The 22040-nt window shown below is 46.0% G+C and overlaps 1 protein-coding gene across 2 annotated transcripts in view; it reads left to right on the top strand.

Annotated features, from left to right (window-relative positions):
* LOC116618163 (protein furry homolog) overlaps positions 1-22040 on the top strand; it is a 57809-nt gene that overhangs the window by 30540 nt on the left and 5229 nt on the right. For both annotated transcript variants that reach the window (XM_032381594.2, XM_032381593.2), the window contains exons 35-59: positions 145-199; positions 474-584; positions 811-1079; positions 1584-1711; positions 3052-3311; positions 3567-3704; positions 4360-4434; positions 5008-5260; positions 5459-5690; positions 5911-6011; positions 6307-6622; positions 8140-8238; positions 8498-8619; positions 9042-9229; positions 10596-10948; positions 11238-11388; positions 11718-11828; positions 12334-12433; positions 12691-12788; positions 13086-13250; positions 13657-13797; positions 13985-14281; positions 14640-14810; positions 20690-20914; positions 21138-21298. In XM_032381594.2, coding sequence (XP_032237485.2) covers positions 145-199; positions 474-584; positions 811-1079; positions 1584-1711; positions 3052-3311; positions 3567-3704; positions 4360-4434; positions 5008-5260; positions 5459-5690; positions 5911-6011; positions 6307-6622; positions 8140-8238; positions 8498-8619; positions 9042-9229; positions 10596-10948; positions 11238-11388; positions 11718-11828; positions 12334-12433; positions 12691-12788; positions 13086-13250; positions 13657-13797; positions 13985-14281; positions 14640-14810; positions 20690-20914; positions 21138-21298 — 4320 coding nt within the window. The remainder of the gene's footprint in view (positions 1-144; positions 200-473; positions 585-810; positions 1080-1583; positions 1712-3051; positions 3312-3566; positions 3705-4359; positions 4435-5007; positions 5261-5458; positions 5691-5910; positions 6012-6306; positions 6623-8139; positions 8239-8497; positions 8620-9041; positions 9230-10595; positions 10949-11237; positions 11389-11717; positions 11829-12333; positions 12434-12690; positions 12789-13085; positions 13251-13656; positions 13798-13984; positions 14282-14639; positions 14811-20689; positions 20915-21137; positions 21299-22040) is intronic.

Here is a 22040-nt window from a genome sequence, read left to right as displayed (position 1 = left end):
TATTCCTAATAATAGCAAGGCAATTGTACATCTTTCTTACTTGTTTCGTTAGGGGTAGAAGAAATACAATACATTGTCTGTAACTTGTAAACTTGGGGGTTGTCACTCACATGTGTATGATGTTTTGGAATATCTTTTTTGCAGAACAATACTGATCCCAAGTGCGCAAAGTAACGACCTGGAACTTGCGTCGCTAAATGTACGAGTAAATGTTATACTGTTTTATAGTTTGTGATTGTTCATTTTCTTCATTCAACTACGTATCCCTTCCACTCCCTCTGTACATCATCCCACCCTCTACCTTCCACTCTGTACTCCACCACCCTCCCTGTGCCCTCCCTCGTCCCCCCTTACTCTCTGTGACTTCTCTCCTCTCTCACCCTTCCACGTCAACCTCCACCCCAATCCTTTCTCTCATTGCCAAATCTGTTTGATTGTTTTAACGCTTCCTGTTTGTCCACTTGTGTTCGCAGGCAATGTGTGCTCTGTTGCAGTGCGGTGCTATGTTTGATCCTAATGGTCTAATACTGGGTGGATACCTCTACAATTGGCTAGAGACCGTTCTAAACTCACCCAAAGAAAAGGTACAGCTCAACCCACTCAACCCCCTTCCTGTTAATGCACTAGCCAGAAAAGGAGATCTACAGTATGTTCCAGAAGTTCTGACATTGCCCAAAAACCAGAAAGCGTGATGCTGAATGTTGTTATGAGGGTGGTGGATGGCTGCCTACCATGTCACGAAGGTCACCAGGAATCGGGTATGATTTTACCATTGGATGCGTGTCGCTAACGCCTTTATTAAATTACTAGATCCACCTTCTTGGCCATGATACTCTAGTTCGCATCCTTGAGAACAACACCACATGTGCCGCACTGCTGAACTGGGTGATCGATAAGTGCTACACTGGAACCAAGCTAGTTGTGAGTGGGTGCTTTAAAGCGTTGGTGGAGGTTTTCACACGACACAATGACTACCCGTGCGACATGATTCCAATTCTCAATGTAGTGCTGTTTAAGACTGCGGATGCATGCATCGACACCCGCGAGAAGGCAGCGCAGCTGCTACAGATTCTAGAGCGGTTTGTATTTCATACTTATAGCAGTAATTATTAGTACCAAAGTCCTGTTGTGGTTAATACAGCTATAACATCAGGCATTTTTTTTTAGCATAAATTGTATTTTGTTATGTATGATTGAGATGTAACCAACGTTAAAGACTGTAACCAATTGTACTGTAACAGGATGCAGGTCGATGATCTGCCACCGTACTTGGCAGATCATTGACCTGCACTGACCGGACTGTGTAGGATAGTGTTATAAGACTTTTGGTATCTGCCCTTTCTTCATCTAGTCTGCTGACCAGGCACTCGTAGTGTCAAGCACGAAATGTGTTTATTTTGACTTGGGTTTGCCACTCAAAAAGTTACGTGATTTCTTAGTGAAAGTCCATTATATATCTTGCATCTCTGCTGTAATGGCGGAAAGCTTGGTCCATGGAAAAGCGCAAAACGTTAGTCACTTTAAAACTGGCGAGTTGCTTGCATCTCTGCTGCACTGTAAACGTGACTTGCTGTTTCCTGCAGGCGTTTCTTCCAGTACTCCCCTCCCAGTATCTCTTGTTCGGCTCACTGTAGCTACTCGCAGTCGCAGCGAGGCCTGTCCGAGGCCTTGGCCACAGCACACCCAGAGATCACCGTGCACATGTTTCAAGGTAAACAGACCATCAATCCGTCATCAAAAAATATCACGCTACCTAAGTTTACAAATTATTGAGAAAGTCGCTACCTAAGTTTATAAATTATTGAGAAAGTCGATACCTAAGTTTATAAATTATTGAGAAAGTCGCTACCTAAGTTTATAAATTATTGAGAAAGTCGCTACCTAAGTTTATAAATTATTAAGAAAGTTAGCCAAGCAGGCTAGTGTTCACCTTGCAATAGAAAATATGTTGGGAAAAAAGTATAGCGATAGAAAACAGCGACATTAAACCCGTTTTTCGGCGTGCACAGGATGGAACACTCCATTATGTTCCTGGACAATGTGCTTTTCACTGATTGTTCGCTTCTGCCGTCTATGTAATAGTAGGTGCTTATCATTAAACTATTATATAGATTGATAGAAACAGATAGACGTTTTCTTCTACACACGGACAAAATGAAAATACAGTCGAAGCTCTCTGAGCGACCGCTCTCGTAAGCGACCAGCTCCGATAACGACCACGATCACGAATCACCGATTGAATTATCACACAAACTCTGTAATTCTAAGCTCTTCTAAGCGACCAACTTACTGGTGCGACCAGCTCCGTTAACGACCACGATTTCAAAACACCAACTGAAATTTTCTTTTATTTTTAAACCCTCGTAAGCGACCACAATGATTTTTGGCTTAACAACATCAGTCAACACCTGATAAACATCATATCCACTGCATGCTGAAATCACGAATAAAGCGGAAATGTTGTAATGTTTCACAAAAGCTGCCTTTCCAGTAGAGAACTATTAAAGATTTCCACAATTTTCTAACTTCAATTTCAACCATTTCTTTGTCTCCAGAAAATGTGTAAATGCAAGGAGTCTCTAGTCCATTGCCAGCTCCACGATTTATCCTTTGTCCAGTTACAATAGCCATCCACTTGTTTGTTGCACGCTTTAGAATCGGCTAACAAAAGACGCCATGCGATCGTCGTAGACGCAGAAGATATTCTCATGACGAAAAGCTTAGTCGCCGATATAAACGAGCATAACGAGCTACTTTGCGTAGAATTAATTGTTATTAGATAAAACAACTCACTCTCATGATAAGTCAAATACCTAGTTTTAAAATCAAGCAATAAACCAAAATATCACAGCGTTGTCATCATCACGATAACTTTTAGATTCCATTTTAATTAAGCTCCCGTAAGCGACCAACACCTATTGTTCAAGTTTTTGGTGCCAAGTGGTCGCTTATGAGAGCAAGCTCTCGTAAAAGACCAGCTCCGTTAACGACCACAGTTCTCAGTTCCCAAGGTGGTCGCTTACGAGTCAACTGTATAATTTTTTTTTACAGAAATGACATCACGTTTTCAAAGTGCCACGTTCGCCGGTCAGCGGTGCATTCTACAGTACATGCTCCCGTGGCTAGCGAACATCGAGCTGATGGACCTGGCGAACCCGATGCTGTCCGGGACAGACCACCCTGATGACTTACCGGACGATGAGGATGACCTCGATGAGATCCTACCCCCAGTGAAGCTAGAGGATGATGGGTGGGGCTCAATAGAAGCCACGCAGCTCGTGTTGAACAACCTCTTTTATATCACCGTCAAGGTAACTAGAGATGGACAGCGCGTTGTTTCATGGTTTACCTCTTCCTAATTTCACAAGGGGACATATTGTCACATTGATTGTTGTAATTGTGGTGGGCATTGTGACTGTGGACTTGGTCATGATTAGGCTTAGGTGAGATGGTAAATCAATTTCAATCTTTTATCTGCTCGCTATATAAGTTAATGTTACCAATCTTAGCTTCCCCTTGTCTTCTTTTAACCAAAACCTTTATTAACTTATGTCGTTTGTGCTTAGTATGACGAGCTCTACAGCAAAGAGATAGAGGCGACCTGGGCGAGTCTGTGCAGCCGCTGGACCAACAATGTGCACGAGATCCTTAGCTACCTCATCACGCTGGTGGGCGTGGTCGGTCACGCGGAGGTCCTCATACACGTGAGTGCCACGCCTTTCTTGATAAAGTCGAATTCGTAGGACACACCATGTCGCCTCCCACAGAGCTCTACATGTTCGGTGTCTTCCGTGATATGTCATGACATGTGACATACCGTTACATCGTGACAAGCTGTTACATCGCGACATACCGTGACATTATTATATACCGTGACAGTGACATTGTAAGGTACTCTGCCATCGCGACATACCGTGACATCATTATATATCGTGACAGTGACATTGTAACGTACCCTGCCATCGTGACATACCGTGACTTCGCGAAATACTGTGACATCGTTTACTGCATACCCTGACATCGTGATAAACAATGACATCATGACATACCGTGACATCGTGTACCTATCTGTAGTGTTAATGTAGCGTTTGCAGAGATTGCATACAAGATAAGCTTGCACATATAGCGGTCGCACTAAAAGACAGAAAATCAAGCGTTATCTTTGGAATCTCAGAACGGCAAACTCATTAAATTTTCAGGCGACTGTAAAAAAAATAAGGCCCAGATGATACTATTACCTGCGCGTATATATCTTAGGCAGTATCAGATGAGACCATTACGTGCGCGTACATGTCTTATGCAGCATCTGGTGGTATCAGCATGGTATAGTTTGTAACATTGTCTCAATGTTGTATTTAGGCCAAAAAGCTGGCGGTTTATATAGCACGGGCGAAAACTGAACGTACCATCGAGGAACTCATGGAGGAATTGAAGGTATTGTGGTAGCAAACGTTTTACACATGCTGGTAGAGTTTGCTCATATAAATTTTTCGACGTTATGTAAGTTTTCGATGCCAAATGCATCCCTGTTGTCTCGCTTGGAAAATAGTCACATTTTCTAATAATCAGCGTCGCCGTTGTAGCTAACACAGAACATGACATAGGGCTGTAGTAAAGGAGGGGCCGGGGGTCACTTATCCTTTATCCTCCTCCTCCCCCCCTCCCCCCCACAAAAAAAAACAGTACCAGGTGATGCCTCTTATTAGCATAGCCGTGCACTCCCCACCTCGATCCTCTTTTTGTCTTAGTTTGTCTAGATACATGGGTGCGAATGTAACCCTTGTTGTTTTGCCAGCTCCCTGATACCCTTTCAACCCATTCCCGGCAGGAATATTTTACAGAAATGAATAGCTATTTGTTTGTATCCCTAGTACCCTTTCAACCCATTCCCGGCAGGAATATTTTACAGAAATGAATAGCTATTTGTTTGTATCCCTAGTACCCTTTCAACCCATTCCCGGTAGGAATATTTTACAGAAATGAATAGCTATTTGTTTGTATCCCTAGCTGACAGAGACTGTAGCATCCCAGTTTGAGCGCTGCGATGACCCTCCGTACTTTCGCATCATCAGTAAGACCTCTAGCAGTAAGGACTCATTGGTTGAGCCCCCACCTAGCGCCAAGCCAGCAGCTCCGCCCAACAAGGAGCGGGCTACACGGCCAAGTGCCGAAGTTAGCAAGAAACCCCTTGAGGAGATAGGCAAGCGGGAGTCGAAAGAAAAACCTGATGGCACGCCCAAGCTCATCAGCTTTGAACAAGGTAAGGAGAGTTTGTTGGGGTTTCCCGAGAGGTATCACCCAAAATAAGCTTCAAAATAAGTGTCTGTCATTGTGGCTGTGTATATAGTGTGATAGGACCCGGTCCCGTTCGATATGATTCTACTTCGCATATCATCGTGGAGGTTGCCTAAGTATTTCATTACATCCAATTAGTGACAGTATACCTTGTACCTTACAGCAACTGTATCCAGCGAGCAAGCGGAAGCAGCACCTCTTGCTAAACCCGAAGAAGAGGAGGACGGTAACGACATTACCACTCTCACCTCTGACCGCTACTGGCCACTGGAGTGGGCCCTACAGGTCCATAGACGGGGTGCACCCGTACCTCTGCCTGTACCGGACACACCCTCCTATTACGCGCCCCTTGCGGATGTACTGCCATTTGCCGCCACTGCTGCTTCGTTGTACAGGTAAGCAGGGAATAATGGGAAACAAGGGAAGAGTGGCAATGCACTCTGTTCGATAATCCCGGTCTATTCCCCCAAACCAGGGTGTAAAACTCTGTCTACTGTAAAATCACTTGACCGAGGTAAGCAGCCACCAGGTACGATGGAAAACTAAGTTTATCGTTGCAATGCTGTGTTAGGAAAAGGTGTTTGTGTATTGATGCTTGCATTGTCGTTCCAACAGGTGTAACTTTGCGCTGATGCTGCTCACCGAGCTGGTGCTTGATCAAGCGCAGGAGGACTGGGGACGACATCTGCCCCTGATGCTTCACGTGATCTTTCTAGGTACTCACAAGCTTTTCATTTTGAGAGTTGGCGAACAACAATAACGACAACAGCAGCAAAATAACAACAACAACAACAGTATAGTACAACAGTACAACTGTAACGTTATTCGTTATAGCCTTCTAGCCGGCTCTCCAGTGGGTTTATTCCAATGGAATGGAATCCCGGAACTCCGAAAATAGTTATTTTACGAAACAACCCACTGGAGAGTCGCCTAGAAGGCTATATTCGTAAAAACACAAACAGATCCAGTGGAACTCTAGGTTATTCCGAAATGTGTTTTTATCATTTCCAGGGCTGGACCACGGCAAGGCAATGGTCTATGAACACTGCAAGCGCTTGTTGATCAACCTTGTGGTGTTGCTAGTATGTCACGGGAATTACATCACAGTGGCGGAGCCTCTCTTCAAGTTCATGACGGTGTCCGAGCAGGGCTTGAAAAAGCATGGGGGACTCCAGAAATCCCTGTGGACACTAGACCTAGGGAGCATGGTGCGAGTTTCCGAGAATTTTGGCTGTGGTGCTGGCGCCGTAGGCCAACGGGTGAATGGCGGAGCTGAAAAACGTAGTGGAAGCTCGGGAGTCAGTGCTGGCACTGAGCCATCGGACATGTTAGTATAATGTCTTGGACATGCTAGTATAATGTCTTGGACATGCTAGTATAATGTCTTGGACATGTTAGTATAATGTCTTGGACATGTTAGTATAATGTCTTGGACATGCTAGTATAATGTCTTGGACATGCTAGTATAATGTCTTGGACATGTTAGTATAATGTCTTGGACATGTTAGTATAATGTCTTGGACATGTAAGTATAATGTCTTGAACATGTTAGTATAATGTCTTGGACATGTTAGTATGATGTCTTTGACTTGTTAGTATGATGTCTTGGACATGTTAGTATGATGTCTTGTACATGTAAGTATGATGTCTCGTACATGCAAGCGTGATGTTTTGGACTTGTTAGTATAATGTCTTGAACATGTTAGTATGATGTCTTGGACATGTAAGCGTGATGTTTTGGACTTGTTAGTATAATGTCTTGGACATGTTAGTATGATGTCTTGGACTTGTTAGTATGGTGTCTTGGACTTGTTAGTATGACGTCTTGGACATGTTAGTATGATGTCTTGGACATGTAAGCGTGATGTCTTGGACATTTAAGCGTGATGTCTTGGACATGTAAGCGTGATGTCTTGGACATGTAAGCGTGATGTCTTGGACATGTAAGCGTGATGTCTCGTACATGTTAGTATGATGTCTTGGACATGTTAGTATGATGTCTTTGACATGTTAGTATAATGTCTTGGACATGTTAGTGTAATGTCTTGGACATGTTAGTATGATGTCTTGGACATGTAAGCGTGATGTCTTGGACATGTAAGCGTGATGTCTTGGACATTTAAGCGTGATGTCTTGGACATTTAAGCGTGATGTCTTGGACATGTAAGCGTGATGTCTTGGACATGTTAGTATAATGTCTTGGACATGTTAGTATAATGTCTTGGACATGTTAGTATGATGTCTTGGACATGTTAGTATGATGTCTTGGACATGTTAGTATGATGTCTTGGACATGTTAGTATGATGTCTTGGACTTGTTAGTATGATGTCTTGGACTTGTTAGTATGATGTCTTGGACTTGTTAGTATGATGTCTTTGACATGTTAGTATGATGTCTTGGACATGTTAGTATAATGTCTTGGACATGTAAGCGTGATGTCTTGGACATGCAGCGACAGTGTTTTTTTTACATATAAGTATTGTATCCTACAATATCTATCGATACGTATAACCCGTTGGATACATTAGCGTTTTATCTTGGATGTATATGATTACTTTAGCTGTATAAATGTGTTTGTTTATACATGTATATACCTATAGCTAGATCGATTTGAAGCTTGCTGGGACAGCTATGTTACTACGAAGCATATGTAGCTACGCTTAGCATTTCATTTAGTAAAGGTTGACATTATGTCTGGCTTGCTATCGCTAAAGTCGTTATCCCTTACAAGAAATGTCATCATTTCATTTCTATTGTTGCCATGCCTTAGTGCTTTTTCTATGGTGTCCCTAGGGCTATGTCAGAGGATGTTAGTAGGTAACATATGTAATTCCCCTCCTTAGCCCTGCTGCAGGCAGCGAGTGTTCTTCAGATGCTGGGGAGGAGAGTGCGTCCGAGATACAAGAGCAAGTAAAGGATCTGATAGAGTTCCTCGCAAACAGGTATCCATGGTGACGGGCTACTTACACACAATTATACAGTGCAACATCGTACCCCGGCTTTATGATAATGTGGACTGAAAAGTCATCGTGACTGCACATTCGCCATTCAGCTGTCACATGACCTGGTCTTTGACATCCCATTACGTGACATCACCCCCCGTCCCTCTACCCTGACGTCACATCTGCCACACTTCCGTGACATCACTTCCACCATCTAACTCTCACTGCCATTCTTAATGCTTTGTGTGTCATGTTTCAGCGCCTGCAAAGCGCTGTGGGCTTTTGAAGACATCACTTCTCGCTCATTCAAGATCAAGTCCACTGAGCAGATGGAGGTCTTTCTGGCGTTGGTGATTCACATCTTTAAGAGCTGCGACGAAGGTACATTTAGAATCAGGCTTTTGCTTCATCAACTCATATCCGCTTGATCCAGCTGATGGCATTCTTAACATTGCCTGTCTGTTCGAATCTCAATGCTGGTTGTTCTGAAACACCCCCCCCCCCCCCCTAGTCCGTGCCGGCTGAGGGAATTTACCATCGTTTGCCTTTTTGGTACGCCAACTGTTTCGCGAATTGAAATAATTTTGAAACTAAGAGATATTAATAACAAAGAGATAAAGAACAATCATGACGTGTGATTTAGAGCTAATACGAACTGGGAAGTTGTTAATAAACTTCTTGTCCTCAATTCTTTTTTCTTTTTTTTGTGAAGGGTGGGGGGATTGAGTTTCTACTAGCTAACTTTTCATACTATACATAAGTTCGCTAGTTTGTGCTTTTTACTGAAACCTTTTTGTCTCCAGGGCTTGAGTTACAAGAAAAGTGGGCCAAGGTGGCGCTTAACTGGGCAACCACGTGCTCTTCCCGCCACTATGCTGGCAGGTCGTTCCAGGTGTTCAGATCTCTCAAGGTTCCCCTGTCATGGCCCATGCTGAGCGACGTGCTAGCCAGACTTGTCGAGTCTGTAGGAGACAGTAGCGAGGATGTACAGGTCTGTAATGCGTCCATGTGGATATCCATAAAGTGGAGAGGGGGGCGAGGAGAGGGTGAGGGGTGAGGGGGAGGGCTGGCTAGGAATGTGCTACATCAGTGAACAGTGCACTGCTCTAGACCCACCCTTGCACGTGCACGCGTCTATTTACGACACACAAACGGCCAAAGGGTTTGGGAGGCAGCGACAAAGGTGTAGAAATGTAGAATATGTTACATCAATGGATAGCATAGTCCTTGTAGATCCACCCTAGCATGTGCACACCATGACCCTTAATTGGCTGTGGGAGCGGCCGGGCAGGCTTGGCTAGGAAGTAGGAATGTGATGTATTTCTATCCTTGTGTGTGCCTATGTGATACCCGATTCCCATCCTTGTGTAGGGCTATGTGATACCCGATTCCCATCCTTGTGTAGGGCTATGTGATACCCGATTCCCATCCTTGTGTAGGGCTATGTGATATCCGATTCCCATCCTTGTGTAGGGCTATGTGATACCCGATTCCCATCCTTGTGTAGGGCTATGTGATACCCGATTCCCATCCTTGTGTAGGGCTATGTGATACCCGATTCCCATCCTTGTGTAGGGCTATGTGATACCCGATTCCCATCCTTTTGTAGGGCTATGTGATACCCGATTCCCATCCTTGTTTAGGGCTATGTGATACCCGATTCCCATCCTTGTGTAGGGCTATGTGATACCCGATTCCCATCCTTGTGTAGGGCTATGTGATACCCGATTCCCATCCTTGTGTAGGCCTATATGATACCCGATCCCCATCCTTGTGTAGGGCTATGTGATACCCGATCCCCATCCTTGTGTAGGGCTATGTGATACCCGATTCCCATCCTTGTGTAGGGCTATGTGATACCCGATTCCCATCCTTGTGTAGGCCTATATGATACCCGATTCCCATCCTTGTTTAGGGCTATGTGATACCCGATTCCCATCCTTGTGTAGGGCTATGTGATACCCGATTCCCATCCTTGTGTAGGGCTATGTGATACCCGATTCCCATCCTTGTGTAGGGCTATGTGATACCCGATTCCCATCCTTGTGTAGGGCTATGTGATACCCGATTCCCATCCTTGTGTAGGGCTATGTGATACCCGATTCCAATCCTTGTGTAGGGCTATGTGATACCCGATTCCCATCCTTGTTTAGGGCTATGTGATACCCGATTCCCATCCTTGTGTAGGGCTATGTGATACCCGATTCCCATCCTTGTGTAGGGCTATGTGATACCCGATTCCCATCCTTGTGTAGGGCTATGTGATACCCGATTCCCATCCTTGTGTAGGGCTATGTGATACCCGATTCCCATCCTTGTGTAGGGCTATGTGATACCCGATTCCCATCCTTGTGTAGGGCTATGTGATGGAGATCCTGCTGACATTAGAGGCTGCTACAGACTGGACCATGTACGATTCTGCCGACCCTCCCGCTGGACGGGACCGGTCCACTTCCACCTCCAGCGGTACCTCCGACTCAAAGGATGTCGAAAATGAGGAGCTAGCTAACTTTTTGAGCCCGCTGGGTGCATCCCTTCCCGTGGGTAGCCCACACTTCAACCGACACAGCACCTTTATAAACGACTTCCCCTCCATGCGTCACTACAGATCACTCAGTAGTGGATGCGATGTACGACGGGCTCTTGGCTTCTATAACCACCTGGGAAAGCTGAATAACCACAGTGACGAGATTCTACTGCGAGCGAGAAGGTAAGGCTGTCGTCACTCGGCTTCTGATAAAGAGTTCACTCAAAAGATAATAATAATAATTGGAGTACTGCGATCGATAGGTCTATTTCTGATATGCAACAGATGTGATCCCTTAGTGTTTGAAATGTCCGCGACGTGTAAAGTTGTCTTTGGATGAAAATTTGATGCGATATTTAGCATGCAGTCTCTCAGTAATGCTGCATTTATTTAGCCTGTCAGCGCCCTCGTAAATAGCCTATGAGAACCTTTTTGTTTGATTGTGTAATACCGTATTTGTACCTCCCTATAGTGCTAGCGTTCAGTGCCTGCGCATGCCGTGCGAGGCCGTGAGTCCGCAGAGCCAGACAGATATGATTACCCGTGTTTTCTGGATAGCTGTGTCACTCCTCGAGTCCGATTATGATCACGAATATCTGATGGCCATTGAGATGCTCAACCAGGTATGTCTCATAACCCAGTTTAAAGACGAGAGACTAATTTCCAAGTGGCGTCTCTATATCCTATTGTCTTCCCGACCCCTTTGACACATGTAACCCTTTTGATCGTGTAGACGCGCGGTCCCTTATGGTAGCCACATAATGATGGTAATTATATCATGAAGGAATAAAGGGAACTAGTCACTGACATTTCGTTATCCTCTCCTCTTGCCCTTTCAAAATGTAATCTATACAGCAAGTTATCACTCTTTTCACTGTTAACTAATATTTTTGTTTATATAGTTGAAACTGTATGATAACTCGTTCCTACATTGTCTGTGCCGTTACTTCAGGTGCTGACCTTTCTGAATCTTGGCCGGATCGAGTCTCGTGAACGTCTAGAGAAAGTACTGCACCGCCTCAAGTGGACTGACTTCCCGGGCCTACAGGCCCTCTTGCTTAAGGTAACAGCCTGCTGCTGTGACTGTATGATTGCGTGACCACATGCATGCCCTGTTATGTTGTGTGATTATAATTGTGTGACCAAATAATACAATACATATGTGCTGTGTGGTCACATAACCTGATAAATGCTGTGTTTAATTTATGCTCATGACTGATGCTATGTTGCGTGACCACGTGCTCATGACTTATGATGTGTTGCGTGACAACGTGCTCATGACTTATGATGTGTTGCCTGACAACGTGCTCATGACTTATGATGTGTTGCGTGACCACATGCTCATGACTTATGATGTGTTACGTGACCGCATGCTCGTTACTGATGCTGTGTTGTGTGACAACGTGCTTATGACTTATGATGTGCTGTGTGACAACGTGCTCATGACTATGATGTGTTGCGTGACCGCATGCTCGTGACTGATGCTGTGTTGTGTGACCACGTGATCGTGACCTATGATGTGTTACGTGACGACATGCTCATGACTATGATGTGTTGCGTGACTACAGGGCCTAACGAACATCAATACATACGACTCGTCGCTGCGTCTGCTGGCGAGGCTGACCGTCTTCTCTGATGTCATGATAGTGGATCCCTCACAAGTCTCAGGTACCGTGGATTTCCGAATTCGGCCTGATAAGTACTAGAACACTGCTGTCGGCAGCATACAATCGACTTCTAAGGATGCTATTTTGAGTCTAAATCAAGGTAGCTTCGTGCATGAGCTAAGGTTCGCTACATCGTTTTTTTTTTTATTATTATTATTTTTCATCTTTCTGTTAGCTTACAGCATTAGTATTAGTTACGCATTTTAGGTTAACCCGTGCCAGTTCGAGCCTTAAGCAGAGTGTAATTTTGATGTCCAGGTCTAGGTATCAATATCTTGGCGCTGTTACCGTACATGGTGGAGCACTTCAGCGAACCTGACGAGTTCAGCCGCACTTGCGCTGCAAATATTGTGCAGGTACGATATAGAACCGAGGAAGATGGGAGCAAAACGGAGGGTTGTTGACTCCTCGTTTGGAGGAGGGGCGAGTTGTTTTAACTATATACCTACTCGCCTGCGTCATGCTATTGACGTAGTACCTGGTAGTAACCTTGCAATGAACACCAGTTTCGTTAAACGACCGCTGAAACTCTGCTAATACCTTCCTTGGTGTTATCCTACCACGATAAATCGTTCTTGGCCGTTCTTGGCCGTTCTTGGCCGTTCTTGACCGTGGCATTTGTCTGGTCTTGACATAGATTTACTTGTCTGTAGGTGTGTTGTCGTACGCCTGGCCTCGCTAACCTTGGCAAGATGTTCTCCATGTTTGGTGACAAATCATACCACCGGCCGCGGAATACCTGGGTGGAGGTGGTTTGTAAATACATCCACGACTCGTTCAGCCGCCACAGTCGGACATATCTCACGTTCCTTCTAGAAGTGAGTACTGTATGAGATTACCATCACTTACAAAATTATTGAGGCACCATAGCCCAGTGGTAAGGGCTTTACTTCTCAAGCGAGAGGACCAGGGCTCAAACCCAGGTCAGGTCAACTTGGGAGTTTTGTTGTAAAGACCTGGCTCTCTTCATTAATGACTGTGAATTCCTCTTCTCGGATAAGGACGTTAAGCCGGAGATCCCGTCTCTCACGACACATCATTAACCTGGATTCGTGGACGTAATGCTGGCCCTTGGTACCATCTTCAGTGACACTGCTTACACACTAACCATCACTCAACATGATTGTAAATAATGTGGTACAGTTCGTATCTACACACTGACAAGTCAGTCGCATTTGATCATCTCGCGATGTTAATTTGCGCTAATACATTTCATTTATACAGGTTCTGGAAAATGGTCCTTCCACATACCAAGAGTCTGTGCTTGCGATTCTTTGGGCAATGATGAAGCTGATGGACTTCTCCTCCCCTTCTAAGAGAGTCTTTTACAATGACACACTACGCATCATCTCCAAGTATATCAAGGTATGGACCCAGCCTTTCAGTCTATTTATGGTTGAAATACGAAAAAGCACGCGGTAGTGTAGCAGAGAAGTCTAACATCTTCTGTTCCCCTTCTACTTATCTAAGTCTTATGAAGTCCAAATTTCATAAAAGGTTGGAAATAGCCTAATTTACTGTACGTAGTAAAAGCTTCTTGTGCGCGTCTTAGGGTACGTACTGGAAAGAATCCCTGGACATCTTAAAGTTTGCGGTTTCCAAGTCATCCAACCTGGACACCCCACCACCGCGTCCAGCCAGCTCTATCTGGTCAGTACATGACAGTACCTGGGTCATCGACGCCCTGCCTACAAAGAAAGAACTTCCTGGGCGGACGCTCGCCTTTACATTTGATTTGTCCGCTACGCCAGTGATTGGCAGGCGTGGAACCCCTGAATGTGCTGAGCAGACGAAGGAGAACAAGGTCGTTAATGACGTGACATGTGCGAGAAAGGCGCATATTTCACAGGTGAGACCTAGATTAATATTTTCTCAGTTAGGTAAATTCTTCAGGAATCATAGGTGACCTTGTGTGAGCGTGCCAGCACTTCTCGCCTCTGCTGAAACGTGATTTATTCTCGGTCGAGACATCAGTAACACTTCCTGTTTGTCGGCTCTGAATTTATGAAGCGCTAAGAAACTGTGCCATTTATTGTATCCGGCTTGCAGGGGGCTCAACAACTGATCCACACTCTTCTTAGATTTACAGGGCTCGAAGAAAAATCCAAAATCACAGTCTTAAGCATTTTGATATTTTTCCATAACATCCTGTACTGATTTGGCTGTAACGCCTAATAGATCAATTAAATTTACGGTTACTCCATCAGCGTCGTACCCGCGAAAGACTGGTCACCGTGCTTCAGACGTGTGGTCATAACGTGGGGCTAAAGCAGAGTCCGTCTGTCGTGTTCAGTTCGTCAAGCGACCTCGCGGTAGAAAAACCCAGTGAACAGCAGCAGTCATCAGACGAAGACCTCAGCGCAGACAAAGACGATCAGGTCAGGGTACACAAGGGGTACGACAAAGACGATCAGGTCAGGGTACACGAGGGGTATGACAAAGACGATCAGGTCAGGGTGCACAAGGGGTATGACAAAGACGATCAGGTCAGGGTACACAAGGGGTACGACAAAGACGGTCAGGTCAGGGTACACAAGGGGTACGACAAAGACGATCAGGTCAGGGTACACAAGGGGTAGGACAAAGACGATCAGGTCAGGGTACACAAGGGGGGCTATGACAAAGACGATCAGGTCAGGGTACACAAGGGGTATGACAAAGACGATCAGGTCAGGGTACACAAGGGGGGCTATGACAAAGACGATCAGGTCAGGGTACACAAGGGGTATGACAAAGACGATCAGGTCAGGGTACACAAGGGGTATGACAAAGACGATCAGGTCAGGGTACACAAGGGGGGCTATGACAAAGACGATCAGGTCAGGGTACACAAGGGGTATGACAAAGACGATCATGTCAGGGTACACAAGGGGTATGACGAGGACGATCAGGTCAGGGTACAGAAGGGGTATGACAAAGACAATCAGGTCAGGGTGCACAAGGGGTATGACAAAGACGATCAAGTCAGGGTACACAAGGGGTATGACAAAGACGATCAGGTCAGGGTGCACAAGGGGTACGACCAAGACGATCAGGTCAGGGTACACAAGGGGTATGACAAAGACGATCAGGTCAGGGTACACAAGGGGTATGACAAAGACGATCAGGTCAGGGTGCACAAGGGGTATGACAAAGACGATCAGGTCAGGGTACACAAGGGGTATGACAAAGACGATCAGGTAAGGGTACACAAGGGGTATGACAAAGACGATCAGGTCAGGGTGCACAAGGGGTACGACAAAGACGATCAGGTCAGGGTACACAAGGGGTACGACAAAGACGATCAGGTCAGGGTGCACAAGGGGTACGACAAAGACGACCAGGTCAGGGTACAGAAGGGGTATGACAAGGACGATAAGGTCAGTGTGCACAAGGGGTATGACAAAGACGATCATGTCAGGGTTAACAAGAGGTATGACAAAGACGATCAGGTCAGGGTGCACAAGGGCTATGACAAAGACGATCATGTCAGGGTTAACAAGAGGTATGACGAAGACGATCAGGTCAGGGTGCACAAGGGCTGTGACAAAAACGATCATGTCAGGGTTAACAAGAGGTATGACAAAGACGATAAGGTCAGGGTACACAAAGGGGTATGACAAAGACGATCAGGTCAGGGTGCACAAGGGGTATGACAAAGACGATCAGGTCAGGGTACACAAGGGGTATGACAAAGACGATCAGGTAAGGGTACACAAGGGGTATGACAAAGACGATCAGGTCAGGGTGCACAAGGGGTACGACAAAGACGATCAGGTCAGGGTACACAAGGGGTACGACAAAGACGATCAGGTCAGGGTGCACAAGGGGTATGACAAGGACGATAAGGTCAGTGTGCACAAGGGGTATGACAAAGACGATCATGTCAGGGTTAACAAGAGGTATGACAAAGACGATCAGGTCAGGGTTAACAAGAGGTATGACAAAGACGATCAGGTCAGGGTGCACAAGGGGCTATGACAAAAACGATCGTGTCAGGGTTAACAAGAGGTATGACAAAGACGATAAGGTCAGGGTACACAAAGGGGTATGACAAAGACGACCAGGTCAGGGTACACAAGGGGTATGACAAAGACGATCAGGTCAGGGTACACAAGCGGTATGACAAAGACGATCAGGTCAGGGTACACAAGGGGTATGACAAAGACGATCAGGTCAGGGTCCACAAGGGGTACGACAAAGACGATCAGGTCAAGGTACACAAGGGGTATGACAAAGACGATCAGGTCAGGGTACACAAAGGGGTATGACAAGGACGATCAGGTCAGGGTGCACAAGGGGTATGACAAAGACGATCAGGTCAGGGTACACAAGGGGTATGACAAAGACGATCAGGTAAGGGTACACAAGGGGTATGACAAAGACGATCAGGTCAGGGTGCACAAGGGGTACGACAAAGACGATCAGGTCAGGGTACACAAGGGGTACGACAAAGACGATCAGGTCAGGGTGCACAAGGGGTATGACAAGGACGGTAAGGTCAGTGTGCACAAGGGGTATGACAAAGACGATCATGTCAGGGTTAACAAGAGGTATTACAAAGACGATCAGGTCAGGGTTAACAAGAGGTATGACAAAGACGATCAGGTCAGGGTGCACAAGGGGCTATGACAAAAACGATCATGTCAGGGTTAACAAGAGGTATGACAAAGACGATAAGGTCAGGGTACACAAAGGGGTATGACAAAGACGACCAGGTCAGGGTACACAAGGGGTATGACAAAGACGATCAGGTCAGGGTACACAAGGGGTATGACAAAGACGATCAGGTCAGGGTACACAAGGGGTATGACAAAGACGATCAGGTCAGGGTACACAAGGGGTATGACAAAGACGATCAGGTCAGGGTGCACAAGGGGTATGACAAAGACGATCATGTCAGGGTACACAAGGGGTATGACAAAGACGATCAGGTCGGGGTACACAAGGGGTATGACAAAGACGATCAGGTCAGGGTGCACAAGGGGTACGACAAAGACGATCAGGTCAGGGCACACAAGGGGTACGACAAAGACGATCAGGTCAGGGCACACAAGGGGTATGACAAAGACGATCAGGTCAGGGCACACAAGGGGTATGACAAAGACGATCAGGTCAGGGTTAACAAGAGGTATGACAAAGACGATCAGGTCAGGGTGCACAAGGGCTATGACAAAGACGATCAGGTCAGGGTACACAAAGGGGTATGACAAGGACGATCAGGTCAGGGTGCACAAGGGGTATGACAAAGACGATCAGGTCAGGGTACACAAGGGGTACGACAAAGACGATCAGGTAAGGGTACACAAGGGGTATGACAAAGACGATAAGGTCAGGGTACACAAAGGGGTATGACAAAGACGATCAGGTCAGGGTGCACAAGAGGTATGACAAAGACGATCAGGTCAGGGTACACAAGGGGTATGACAAAGACGATCAGGTAAGGGTACACAAGGGGTATGACAAAGACGAGCAGGTCAGGGTGCACAAGGGGTACGACAAAGACGATCAGGTCAGGGTACACAAGGGGTACGACAAAGACGATCAGGTCAGGGTGCACAAGGGGTATGACAAGGACGATAAGGTCAGTGTGCACAAGTGGTATGACAAAGACGATCATGTCAGGGTTAACAAGAGGTATGACAAAGACGATCAGGTCAGGGTTAACAAGAGGTATGACAAAGACGATCAGGTCAGGGTGCACAAGGGGCTATGACAAAAACGATCGTGTCAGGGTTAACAAGAGGTATGACAAAGACGATAAGGTCAGGGTACACAAAGGGGTATGACAAAGACGACCAGGTCAGGGTACACAAGGGGTATGACAAAGACGATCAGGTCAGGGTACACAAGGGGTATGACAAAGACGATCAGGTCAGGGTACACAAGGGGTATGACAAAGACGATCAGGTCAGGGTGCACAAGGGGTACGACAAAGACGATCAGGTCAGGGTACACAAGGGGTATGACAAAGACGATCAGGTCAGGGTACACAAAGGGGTATGACAAGGACGATCAGGCCAGGGTGCACAAGGGGTATGACAAAGACGATCAGGTCAGGGTACACAAGGGGTATGACAAAGACGATCAGGTAAGGGTACACAAGGGGTATGACAAAGACGATCAGGTCAGGGTGCACAAGGGGTACGACAAAGACGATCAGGTAAGGGTACACAAGGGGTACGACAAAGACGATCAGGTCAGGGTGCACAAGGGGTATGACAAGGACGATAAGGTCAGGGTCCACAAGGGGTATGACAAAGACGATCAGGTCAGGGTACACAAGGGGTATGACAAAGACGATCAGGTAAGGGTACACAAGGGGTATGACAAAGACGATCAGGTCAGGGTGCACAAGGGGTACGACAAAGACGATCAGGTCAGGGTACACAAAGGGGTATGACAAGGACGATCAGGCCAGGGTGCACAAGGGGTATGACAAAGACGATCAGGTCAGGGTACACAAGGGGTATGACAAAGACGATCAGGTAAGGGTACACAAGGGGTATGACAAAGACGATCAGGTCAGGGTACACAAAGGGGTATGACAAGGACGATCAGGCCAGGGTGCACAAGGGGTATGACAAAGACGATCAGGTCAGGGTACACAAGGGGTATGACAAAGACGATCAGGTAAGGGTACACAAGGGGTATGACAAAGACGATCAGGTCAGGGTGCACAAGGGGTACGACAAAGACGATCAGGTAAGGGTACACAAGGGGTATGACAAAGACGATCAGGTAAGGGTACACAAGGGGTATGACAAAGACGATCAGGTCAGGGTACACAAAGGGGTATGACAAGGACGATCAGGCCAGGGTGCACAAGGGGTATGACAAAGACGATCAGGTCAGGGTACACAAGGGGTATGACAAAGACGATCAGGTAAGGGTACACAAGGGGTATGACAAAGACGATCAGGTCAGGGTGCACAAGGGGTACGACAAAGACGATCAGGTAAGGGTACACAAGGGGTATGACAAAGACGATCAGGTCAGGGTACACAAAGGGGTATGACAAGGACGATCAGGCCAGGGTGCACAAGGGGTATGACAAAGACGATCAGGTCAGGGTACACAAGGGGTATGACAAAGACGATCAGGTAAGGGTACACAAGGGGTATGACAAAGACGATCAGGTCAGGGTGCACAAGGGGTACGACAAAGACGATCAGGTAAGGGTACACAAGGGGTACGACAAAGACGATCAGGTCAGGGTGCACAAGGGGTATGACAAAGACGATCATGTCAGGGTTAACAAGAGGTATGACAAAGACGATCAGGTCAGGGTTAACAAGAGGTATGACAAAGACGATCAGGTCAGGGTGCACAAGGGGCTATGACAAAAACGATCATGTCAGGGTTAACAAGAGGTATGACAAAGACGATAAGGTCAGGGTACACAAAGGGGTATGACAAAGACGACCAGGTCAGGGTACACAAGGGGTATGACAAAGACGATCAGGTCAGGGTACACAAGGGGTATGACAAAGACGATCAGGTCAGGGTACACAAGGGGTATGACAAAGACGATCAGGTCAGGGTACACAAGGGGTATGACAAAGACGATCAGGTCAGGGTGCACAAGGGGTATGACAAAGACGATCATGTCAGGGTACACAAGGGGTATGACAAAGACGATCAGGTCGGGGTACACAAGGGGTATGACAAAGACGATCAGGTCAGGGTGCACAAGGGGTACGACAAAGACGATCAGGTCAGGGTACACAAGGGGTATGACAAAGACGATCAGGTCAGGGCACACAAAGGGTATGACAAAGACGATCAGGTCAGGGTACACAAGGGGTATGACAAAGACGATCAGGTCAGGGTACACAAGGGGTATGACAAAGACGATCAGGTCAGGGTACACGAGGGGTATGACAAAGACGATCAGGTCAGGGTACACAAGGGATAAGGGATTCGCCCTAAAGCTCCTTGCTGGATGCGGGGTTGTTTTGCTACGGTGATTCAGCATTTGAATGTTTGCCTAGAATTTAGGAGGAATATTCCATTTTACTTTCAAACAACACTTTCAGCGAAAAAGAAGATTTCCTTAAAAAGTGTTATTGAAGGGGTTTTGAGAAGGTATGTTTTAAATTTCTTTAAGACGCTCTCAAGAATACACTAAAGAAAAAGAATGACCCACTAAGATATCGATTCCCATTTGATTGGTTCTACTTCCCTTAGACGCTTAGAAAACGAAAAACACCGAAAAGAAAGACTACTACTTCTCCAATAAGAAATATATTCCAATCCTTCGCTTTACCATTTTCAGATAATGAGTGTTCTTACTAAATTCGACTTCCTGGACGATGTGTCGGAAGAAAGCAGTGACGAGAGCCGATTTGCGGTATGGCCAGGCGAGGAGACCAGGCGAGAGTCATTTGACACCCTGGATGTTCAGTCACTCAGCAAGACGAACCTACCCGCCATGGGCTCGTTCTCGGGTAGTGACCAAGACCTGACGACACCACACGAGTCCTCCGACGACGAGGATGAGGTACTGCCTAATGAGACCAATGATGTGGTTTGCCGGTAGTTCGTATAATTAGAGAGATTACAGACAAGCCGTACCAAAATAATTACGAAATGAATCAACGCAGGGTTGAAGTTTTATGTTGTTTTTTTACAAATGGTTTGAAATATATAATTTTTTTAAATCAGTTGACTTTATGCCATAATTCTGAACTAGTAAGAAACTAATTTTTGTTTTTGTGTCACAGCTGAATCGCTCATTGAACGAGGGATCCTTATCCGCTTTGAGTATGGCTGAAACTGAACCTGCTATGGTTTTCACGACTGGCGAGCCTGTAGATGACCATGAAGTCGTGATTGTGGTATCATCACATGACAGCAGCGAGGAGAAACGTCACCTCAGCACCAGGTACAACCTGGAAAAATGGCCAGGCAGTGATCAGGAAAAGTGGACAGATAGTTTTCAGGAAAAAATCCCAGACAGTTTCCAGGAAAAATGGACAGACAGTCTCAAGGAAAGTTATTCAGAAAGTGGCCAGGGAAATGACCGATATAGTAACCAGGAAGATGAGGAGAATGATTGTCAGTGGCCTAAAGAAATGGCCAAGGGAGATTCAGTCGCTCAAAAGAAGATGCAAGTTGTAACTTATGAACACAATTTAGACGGGGATCACAAGGATGACAACAGCTCGAACGAAAGGCTCACTTTTGAAAACACGCGAGATTTCTTGGGCAAATCCAAAGACAGAAATGAGGCTGGAATTTCGTTGAGGAGTTATTCAGCAGTTATGCCTTGCAGTTGTGGCAGACCTATTCCTGATGATTATTCTAGACATGCTGGTATTGTAATGGTATACTCTCCTAAATCCAGGAAAAAACTCAGCAGGAAGTCGAGTTCCCTGAGACAATCACTCGATAATTTGCTTGTTAGACATGATAAAGTTGAGCGCACGGCTCATAATGTTGGATTTACAGATTCGGAACTCCGTGCGAGGAGAATCGAAGAAAGGCAGACTGGCTCAGTCATGCAAAGTTTGGTGTTAGATGGCAATACAGATCGAACTCTGGACATCGTGAGTAAAGGTGAATATGTATGTCGACGCAATGATGACACAATGAAAGCTAAGAACGGTACCATGGCCAGAGACAAC

The sequence above is a fragment of the Nematostella vectensis genome, chromosome 10 (genome assembly GCF_932526225.1).
Source record: "Nematostella vectensis chromosome 10, jaNemVect1.1, whole genome shotgun sequence".
NCBI classification, from domain to species: Eukaryota; Metazoa; Cnidaria; class Anthozoa; order Actiniaria; family Edwardsiidae; genus Nematostella; species Nematostella vectensis.
The sequence above is the reverse complement of the archived record's forward strand: the minus strand, read 5'-3'. Positions and strand labels throughout refer to the sequence as shown.